General features: G+C 42.0%; 1 protein-coding gene across 4 annotated transcripts in view; it reads right to left on the bottom strand.

Moving 5' to 3' along the window:
* Positions 1-339: 339 nt before the first annotated feature.
* The window catches only part of CBX5 (chromobox 5), a 37,781-nt gene continuing 27,808 nt past the window's right edge, over positions 340-10,312 (bottom strand). For all 4 annotated transcript variants that reach the window (XM_004774556.3, XM_004774560.3, XM_004774557.3 and 1 more), the window contains exon 5: positions 340-8,706. In XM_004774556.3, the coding sequence (XP_004774613.1) occupies positions 8,556-8,706 (151 nt within the window). In that variant the 3' untranslated portion in view covers positions 340-8,555. The remainder of the gene's footprint in view (positions 8,707-10,312) is intronic.

The raw sequence follows: 10,312 nt of genomic DNA, 5'->3' as shown, positions 1-10,312 counted from the left end.
AATGACCAGGAGCTGACTCTTCTGGGATCTCTGGGTTACTGAAGGTTAGTATTTATTCTCTGAGCCCCTGGCAGCAGAGAGGAGTGCAGATCCCAGGAAGGCACAGTCTGACCAGGTTAAGGGAACAGACTACAAAACAGGAAACACGGTCTCTTACTACCTCAGGTTTGCGCCACTCTGTGGCAAGTCAGAGACCAACAATTGTTAGATGAAAGTCCTTGTTCTGGAAGTCTCGGGGCTCTTTCAGAAAGGCATGTGTGACAACTGGCTGACATTCCAGGGACCAAATTAAGGAAGGATGTCAGACCCACATTTTCAAACCACCACTCAGGATCCGTATTTGAAAAGCAACCATTTATTAGAACCAATACAAGAGTATGAAAAGAGGGAAAAGAGGAAGGTGGAAGGGGGGAGAGAATGAGGTCTGCATCAATGTCAGTTGTGGAAACACATAAATTGCCTACTTTTAAACATTTACATTTAAAAGGCGAACATATATATATATCACTTACCCTAAAAAAAATTAAAAAATGAAAAGCCGACATGTTTGGCTGAACTAAAACCAAGAAACACAACCAAAACTCCCCCACAAACCAAAAAGGTCCATAGAGAATTCAATTTCCCATTTTTCCACTTAGAAATCTGGCTACTAAATGTGATGTGTTTTGCTATTCAGGATGGGGCAGAGTACGCAAAGATGCCCAGCCTCTCAGTCTCTCTCACATCCCATCCTGTGGGAAAGGCGGCAAGGCTGCTGGTCCATGGGTAAATCAACTCCTGGCTACTTGGCAAGAAGTCAGACTGTGCTCTCTCCATCCTCCAGAACACCACAAAACTACCTGGTGCCACCAGAGCTGGGGAACAGAGCAAGTCCATAAAGCACGGAGAACCAGAATGTGACTGCAGCAAGGGGCCAGGACCTTGTGCTTTTGAATGGGTTACACGTCTAGGGCCAAAGAGAAGGAAAGGAAAAAGAGCCCTGTTGGGAAGAGGAGCTGGCTGAGCCCACATTTGGGCAAATAGGAATAAGTGTCCAAACTTTTCCCAAACCAGAGGGAAAAACAGGTCAAAGTCAGGTTCAGACTGTGGACACTGAGAAAAGATGACAAATGAGTACAGTTAAGTTGGATGAAGCTTTAAGAGTGTTAAACATAGCTCTAGAAAAAAATTTTCCCAAGGTGGCTCTTTTTTGGTAGGGGAAGGAGAAAGTGGTTATGTTTATTGAGCCAGCTTGTTCCTATGGGGAGGCAAGGGGTGCAGTGACTCAGTTTGGTGGGGGTAGGGGGAGGACATGATAAAAGCAATGATATAAATTAAGCCCACTGTATTCATTTTTCTCCTGAGACAGCTGAAGTCTGTTCCAATCCCATGGGGAATGGGACCTTAATTCCCAACCTGCAGAAAGAAACAAGCAGTAGCATCCCTGCCTCATAGTTCCCTAATCCAATGCTCTTGGGTCTGAAACAGCCTCTCTTCGTGGATGCAAGACATGGAAAATACTAAGTGCCTTCCCCCGTAACATCCTATGTCTGGACTACTAAGACTCCAACATTCACAAAAACACTGTCAACATCTGAACTAGCAGCTTTGATGAGGGGTGGGGGGCAGAGAACTTGCCGAGGTCACTAGGAGTTCCAACCTTGGGATAGCTCAGTGAGGAAAGCCTATGTCAGGTCTAGACTTTAGACTTCGGCTAAAGTATTCTACCAACTTTGATTTACAATGCCTCACAACACCCCTGTGAGGTAGGTCAGTATCATCAACCCCATTTGACAGATGGGGAACTGAGGCATTGAAAGGAGTGACTTGCCCAAGGTCAGCCATTATGAGTCAGATGAGGTTGGCACACATAGTCAGCATCCACTCAATTCTTGTTTCACTCCCTAGGGCACCTTACTTCTTGGAGTGCATGTGCAAGCAAAAGGAAGTCAGCAGGTACACGTCACTCTGCAAATTAGAAGAACTCAACCAACCCTTGAGTATTAACAGAGGGCCTATGATTTATCTGGCATAATGTAAGGAACTCTGGAAACACAGACTGCTTCTAAAAATCATGTGTTAATGGATGTTTTGCAAATAAAATTACATTTTAAGCATTAAGGGCATGAATTCTTCTGTAAAGGAATACTTTATCATAAGAGGCGAGGGAGTAAGTCATACTGATTTTCCAAAGTTCTATACTGAGTAACTCCTATTCCTAAGCCCTAAAATCCAAGAACAAGACCTCATTTGAGCAAGAACCTTTGTCCCCAGTGGTGGTCTTGGTAGTGCTCTAAGCTGCAAGGTCGGAGGAGGGGGCTCAAGGCTAGCAACCAGCAATGGTGGCCACAGCACTCTGTCCAGGCTAAGCCAAGCGGCAGGATCTGGCCACCAGACACCCTCTTGCTGCCGCCTGTCCCTCCCCTCAACGCCCACAAGGCAGCATCTTTCCAGCCTTTCTGTGCCAGCCCAACTGCAGGAGTTGGCAGGATCTTCATGAATGGTTCTGGAGAATAAGGATATAAAAAGTGACCCCTAGTTTTCCATTCAGAGAGGGGGGATAAAGTGTTCTCTAAAACTAGTTGTAAGACTCTTGTAATATTCTTTAACATCCCGACAGGCGCGTAACTCTTGGATGAAATCAAGCTTGAAAAAAAAAATACCTTCCCCACCTCTGAACTTACAACTGGACTTCGGTAGTAATCATTATGACCCTTCTCCTAAAACTAGGGGGAAAAATCTAAAACCACAGTCAGTTCTAGCTTAGAATCACATCCTAAAGCTACCAGAAACTGCAACACACGGACTTGAGCTTTAAAAGCCCTGTGACACAATTTAAACTCTATCTTCTCGGGTCTTCTTGAAGAACCTCCAGGCAGGAAGCCCCTCTCTTCCTCTGTACCCCCTCGCAATAGCCAGAGCAGCACAACTCTACATACATCAGAAAGTCAAAGAATGATTTGCCAACACACAGTATAATGCCCACCAGGGATGCTCTCATTCCAGGAAGGACCAACTATCCCGAGACCTAAATATTAACCCTTTTTCACTGACTGCTGATCACAATGGACAAGTCCAGGTGAGGATAACGTTCAAGACATTAAAATAACAAAGACTGTTCAGGTTCAGTCTGTTTGGAATTCCTCAAAAAGTGTGATGAATTAGCCACTGGAACACAGATCAACTGAGGGTCACACCTGCCAATGCCAGGGGACATCTCTCTCTGTCACACACACACACACACACACACACACACACACACACAAACAGAATGGCAAGATAAAAAGTTCATTGCATTCAATTTAGCCTAATTTCTTGATAATAGTTTCCTATTAGATTTTCCGATTAATACTGATGGCTCTTACCTAGGCTGTGATAATTAGGTTTTGATCTATTGTGACATTAATGATCACAATCAGTTGACTTTGAAATTGTCTTAATTAATGGCTCTTCCCTCCTCAGCTGCCTCCAGTGCAGGTTCTGTCCCCTCCCCCAACTATCTTGTTTTAACTCTTTTTCTTACTGATCCCAGAGACAAATACCATTAAGGATCACTTTCTTCCCATAAGCCAAGATTTTAAACTATTTTAAAACATTTCTCTGACAGAACAACAATATGAGATGATGAAATGAGGATCAGGATGAAAAGGCAAGAGAACATGCTGTCAGGACATAAAAAAAAATTTCATGCCAGAAAACAACCAAAGTCAAGCATGATGTTAAAGAGTGGCAATAACAAGCTGAAGCTAACTCTAAATAGACAAGATGAGGTAGTTTAAAATTCAAGAAATCCAGCGCAAGCACAAAGAAATTAGAATTGTTTTATGAAGCTATCCACAGAACCTTCACATTTTAACTTTCCAGAACAATTACTCTTCATTCCTGCGAATTCTGACTTCCAAACTTAGTCAACTCTGTGGTTACACAGTTCAGAATTTAGAAACTTCTTAAAGTCAAACTGTTTCTTAGCAGGGCTGGGCCTCCCTCTAGCCTTCCCTAGACTGCTTAAATCTGAAACGCCAGGGTATGTGCACTTTCAGGAGAGGTTTTCACATAGCTGACACACGAATGCCTAGAAATCACCACCTTGCAGTGTTGAATAAAACTACACTGTACACAGTAGATGCTCACGTGTTAAGACCTGCACCCCCAAGCCTTCTTTTGAGCAAATCCCTTGTCACTGAAAAGTATGTCTTCTGTTTAAGGCTTAAAGCCAACCTCATGTTAATTTTTCCAAAAGGGATGAGAAACTGAAAAAGGTGTGAGCAACTCTGATAAAATGTCCGAGAGGAATAAATGTTATAGAACCCATGATAATGTAACACCACAGAACTGTATCAGCAACACAGATAATACTTTCCACAGGCAAGGATTAACTAGACCATTAAATACTTTGGCAAAGAGCCCACAACAGGGATCAAAATGAGGGGCTCTCAATCCCCACTCACCTGTTATTTTCTCTCTAAACAACAGCACTGCTAACCAACCTTCAGTTATCCTTATTTTCTAGAATAAAACAAGCCCTTGTTGTAGTCCATCTATGGCCAGTTAGCTCAATTCATCCAAGGTCCAGGTCTACACCCTTGTGAACCATCACCCTCCTATTGTCCCCCCACAGAAATGTGTATCCAACTGCAGCATTTACTACACTGAACTATTAACAGTCAGTTCATCCCACATCAGTATGAAAGTTTTTTGAGGTCAGGGACTGTATCTTCTTGTACTTTGTACCCCCAAAACGAAAAAAAAAGCTTGTGGAGTAAAATGAATGTTGATGCACACTAAGATGGCCGCCATATGGACAGCTCAATACAAATCCACCACTATTAATTGGATGGGGACACTGAATTCTGAACATATCGTATACTACTGGGTGAAAGGCTGCTAACATCTGTTTTTGAAAATGTAACTTTTATGATTAGCCAAAAAGCCAGCATGAAACTAGAATACACTGGATCAAAACCATTTGTCTCTCCACCTAGCCATAGGTATGCTTGCTTGGCCATCTGATTACAAAGGTATAGACCTCCACACTACAATTTTTCATCTAAAAACCTAAACCAAAAGGATGGAATCACAGATGCAAAATGAGCTTTTCCTTTGACCTCACTGGTGAGAAACAACCTCTACATTTCAAATCTAATGCCCTAACCCAGCCTGGGGTTCTCATGTCATTGGAAGGCAGTATTTTAGGCCCTCAAACTCAAACCTTAAGGGCAAAGACAAGTGCTCCCCAGCCCAGACACAGGATGGATTCCTCTGACTCCTACTGTACTTTCAGTGAGCTGGACTAAACACAGATCCAAAAAATGGCATGATGAAAATGCCAAGTACCTGCCCTAGGATCTGACCTGTACAGCAGGAAAATGGACTGTAGGGTAGCCACAGAACAAGAATGAAGAGAGTTAAGAATAACCTAACTGTTCAAGTTATGGACACAGGACTAACCTGCATCACGAACAAAGAGCAGTACACAGATATGGCTGGGGGACAGCCAAGGACCACTTAGACTTGTATTAAGGAACCACCACAGGCTCAAATGCTCCCTTGGGCAGACTAAAACTGGACTGTGGGAGGAAAAATGATATGGCTCTCTCCAGGTTAAAAATGGGTGCTTTCATCAGGGCTGATGTACCTAATGGCTAATCCTAACATGAGGGTACTGGCCCAGTGCAGGACTCAAAAAGCAGCTACAATGACCTTGGTAAACTCTGCTCTGCTACCTCCTATGGAAAGGGAGACCCTTGAACATTGATTACTAAAAGAAAGTCAGCATTAGAAAGATGTTTTGGAAGAAGACTAAATAAATACAGCAAAAATGTGCTTCAAACACCATAGACCTAGATGTTTAAGAGTGCTTAGCCCATGGCTACTAACTCTTCTGAGGAGAAAGCCCCATAAGGACAGATTTCCATTTGAGGTTGCAAGGGCCAGGAGAGCTGCTCAGAACTAACAAATGCCAGAGACACAAGGCAGGCATCTGGTTTCCTTTCTTCTGAGGGCTAAAGCCAGAGCTGGCCTCTGGCTCCCTAGATTCCTACAGAAGCAGTTGTGGGTAGGCAGGGAGAAAACAACTGCTCTGGCAGCATTCAGTACAAGATCATGATTCAGTAAACTATGAACAGAAAAGATGGAGTGAAAAGTGAGATATTAAAAAGCTGACTAGTAGATGGTACTTCCTTTGCTAAAAGAAAATCACATTTTGATGAATGTTTTAAATATTACCTATAACCACAGCAAACACGTGCCCCAGCTTTTTTAGGACCAATCTCAGCACCAACTAATTCTGTTGTTTTCTTTGTTCACATGTTGATTTTGGTCTGAAAAACAGTCACTGTAGTTTACATGCCCACTGCCCCTGGGAGACACAAACCGGCTCTGTGGACAAGCTGTCATTTTCTCCACCTGCAAATCAACAGGCCCAGATTACCTCCTCAGGGGCTCTGGCCTACTTCTATCTTATTCTTGTCTATCCTAATTATATCCTTGGCTACTTGTATGACAAATCTGTTTCCTGACTATCCTTTCTTTCTTTCAGATGCCCATCAGATTAAGTACTAACCAACTGTCAATTATCTAGCACTCGATCTAGGCCTTGAATTCTTTCAGAGTAAAGAAAGATGGAGATTAAAAACTCCTACCCACTTGAGGTATGGGTTAGGAGTTCTCACCCAATCACATTACCATTCAGAAGGATTTTCCTGGGTGACTTAAACCAAAAGCTTCATTGTTCCAGTCTGTCATGTCACTGCAGCAACAGCTGTCTTCTCAACTGTGCAGTGTAATTTTTGACATAATTTATACAAGCACACAGAATTCAATCAGCAGCTGAGCAGGAAAGCAATGGTAACAAATGCTATGAATGGGTATATGATTTGCATATTATTCAGCTCATCTGTGGACTGGAGCAATCTATCCATTCCCCTGATTACTCTGAATCTAGAAATGGCTGACTGCTCCTGCCAGAAAGCTATATGTTTTAAAAATCAAAAGCAACAACAAAAAAAAAACCCCTCAATGGCTGGTGAAATCTAGAGTTAAGGCTAGTTCAAGCATTTATTCTTAATTCCTCAGCTTTGGACTGGGACACGGATGCTCATAACCCTGCTATCTCCTTACTTTTAGTCTTGATCCTCTAGCCAACCCCCACCCCCAACTAAAAGAAAATGGCTAAAGAGAAATAGGGCATTTCTTGGGGGGAAAAGGATGGAAGGATAAGATTAGGTAATAATCTCTCAATATAATGGCAAGGCAGAAAGAAGCAAAAGGGAAATACTCTGAACAGGAACAGGTGGTTGTTGTCAACATGCTAATGCCAGGACCTGTCACTCTGAGGCGATAGTCTTCCACAGAAACGTATTTTTAAAAATAAAATACAACAAAGAGTTTGAGGGTGGAAAAAGGGAAGAGCAGTAATCCTTTGGGGACTCTTGGTGGCAAATCCAAGAGTCAACAAAGCAAGAAATTTACGACTACAAACGCTATGAATATTTAAAATTGATACTGTGGCCGATGGCTCCCCTCCAAGAATTCCCCACAGAAAATAATGGCATGAAGGGGAAACTTGGGTCCACTGAGAAGTGAGGGTCAGGTCTGAAGCCTCTTTGGTACCAGGAATGCTTTGGGAGGCCACAAAAGCTGGCAGGGCTGGAGGGTGCCTAGCACCTTGGCACAAGCAAGCACCAGGCAGTCACTCACACCTACATATATATAGTCCAAATGTGAGAGATGGAGGAAAAAATACATATATACCAAAGGTGATCATAAAGACAACTGTATCCTACCCCAACATCCTCGTGTACGAATAGCTAAAAATCTCCACAGTTCATAATTTGTCATTTTAGGACAGACTACACCACTTTGCAGAAGCAGAATCAGGGATTGCTATGAAACAAGGCCAAAAGTCCTGGGGCTGAGAGTGTCTTGACAAATCTGAGTGTAACATTTCAAGTTCTCCAAGGAACGGAGCTATTCTGCGAGGATGAGTGGAGACGAACAGCAGAGGGTGGCCCAGATGACCACACCAGGAACCCTGTCTTCTACTGGGTAGAGCTGAACGAGGTTGGGAAAGCCCCAACAGGTAGGCAGTTGCTACTGGCTTTTTAAAAAAGATGGGAACATCTTTTCCATCCCAACATCTCAAAACAAAAGCTAGCTGGTCATCAACAGGTTTAAGAACCAAAGCAAAAAACCAAAACTCATCATCATTGTAACAAAATCCCCCAATCTAAAAAGCAACCAACCCTGAAAAGATCAAGACTCTAAGGTGATTAAAAAGTTAAAACTCATCTTGAGGTCACAGGGAAGCAGAAGGAAGAGATGAGGGCATAGGAAAATATTGTGGGAATTACACACAGTATGTAAATGCCTGGTCTTCACAGAGAGACACTTATCATGAATCAGACCATCAGTTATGTTACAAGAGAACCAATACCAACATTTCTCCTGTGGAGCACAGTGATAAGCACATTTTTTTATGGATGTGTTTAGGATAGAAGGGGGTGGGCAGAAGGGAGAGGAGGCAGGGAGGTGAATGTATTATATACAAAGAGAAATGACAGAGACCACCCCCTCCTTTAGCTCTTTGCTGTTTCTTTCTCTTTGTTTTCCGCATCCTCCGGATATGCGTGCCACGTCAGTCTCTCTTCATAAAATGCTATCACAATCTGTGGACATTTGACATTCGCTTCTTTTGCAAGAACCAGGTCTGCTTCATCTGTGTCTTTCCTGGAAAGAGAGAATATGATAGAAGGAGAGGAAGTGAGAGTGAGAGAGAATCTACCTAAACCAAAGTTTATATTGTTATGAGTTTAACCGACTTAATTTCCTCTCCGTCTTGCTTTCAAGGTGAGAAGGACCCTAACAGCTCAATATTTTCTAGGAGAAATTCAAGTGAATAAATTATCAGTGAGTATCATTTAACTACCACATCACACAGAACCAGAAGTCTTCAGCTAGAACTTAGATGGAAAACATAGCAGGCTTAATCAAAAGGCTGAAAATGAAGTTATAGAAATTTACTCCCATAATTTTGATTTGTAGGTACTGAGTGAACACAATCAAACCTACACTCAGTCCTATTGATTATGCACAGAATGTTCAATCCAGTTTCCGGATCATCTGACTGAAAGGGTCTTAACCTTCCTCATCTTGTGGCCTTTTAAACACTCATCCTTTCAGTGAGAACTATGGATTGGAATAATAAGAAAACAGAAACTCAAGTCTACAACAGTATTCACATATGGGGAAATAAGAGAGAATGTAAAATCTAGTCACTAAAGTGAAATGTAGGAATTAGCTGCAAATTTCAATTATCCAAGTTACAAAGGCTCTACTACCATATATAACAAAAAAAAATCTAGCAAATCCCTTAACCAGTATTCCAAATTGAGGGAAAAAAAGTATCTTAAATTAAAATTCCACTGAGATTTGAGCAAAGACAACTACCTCCCTTTCGAGAAAACTGAGACGTTTAATTCATAGAGGTTAAGTATTATAAGTGAGGAGGAGGAGGGGAAAACACACAGCTCGGAGCAGACACTCAAATTTGGACTGTGGTGGGAAAAAAAGCTAGTTAGTATGTGAATGTAAATTGTAAGTAACACATATGGCTGAGTGGGAAAAAGAGTCAGTACAGCTCCTTATTTCTGACAGAGTATAATGATTCTTCAAATCGAGGCTTCTGGGTAATTTACCAGCAAAATTTCGATCAGATAAAATATTAAACCTTTTGATTCTACAACTTTAAAGTAAATTAGCTTCCTCAGTGGCAATGCAGCATGAAGCCTCTATTTAGAGACCGAATTTAAATCACAAGCCCAGAACACTTGGAAACAGAGAGGCAGTGAGGGCCACACCATAAATCTCACCCTGTCTTTAAGAAACCCAATTGAGGGGAAGTAACTACGCTTTCCTCTAAGAGACGCCCCCCTCCACCGGATGAAGTAACTTACACTTTGGCTAGTATTAGTCTTAATGCTTTTTGTTGAGATTATTCTTCTCTTTAGACATTATTCAGTTGTTCTGATCCTCAGTGATGGCAGAAAGCCTCACTCAACTCCTATCTTATGGCCACAGGCTCATGGTCTGACGGTAAATGATTCAGAACTGTGTAAATAAATGGTTAGGTCATGTCTATATGTTTCCTACCTCAAAACTATCTTAGGTACTGGGGCTAAAATAATTTCGCTTAACACCAAAGCCTGAGAATGTCTTAAATCTACTTCCAACCACAATTTCTATTAATACTAACAGGTGATACTAGCCAAAGATCCTTGATAATCAAAATTCTTAGTTGGGGAATACTCCATCTTCCCTCCCTATCTTCCATACA

Source organism: Mustela putorius, unplaced genomic scaffold (assembly GCF_011764305.1).
Source record: "Mustela putorius furo isolate JIRA1106 unplaced genomic scaffold, ASM1176430v1.1 tig00537227_pilon_pilon_pilon, whole genome shotgun sequence".
Lineage (NCBI taxonomy): Eukaryota > Metazoa > Chordata > Mammalia > Carnivora > Mustelidae > Mustela > Mustela putorius.
Note: the sequence above shows the minus strand (reverse complement) of the source record. Positions and strands in the feature narration are given on the sequence as shown.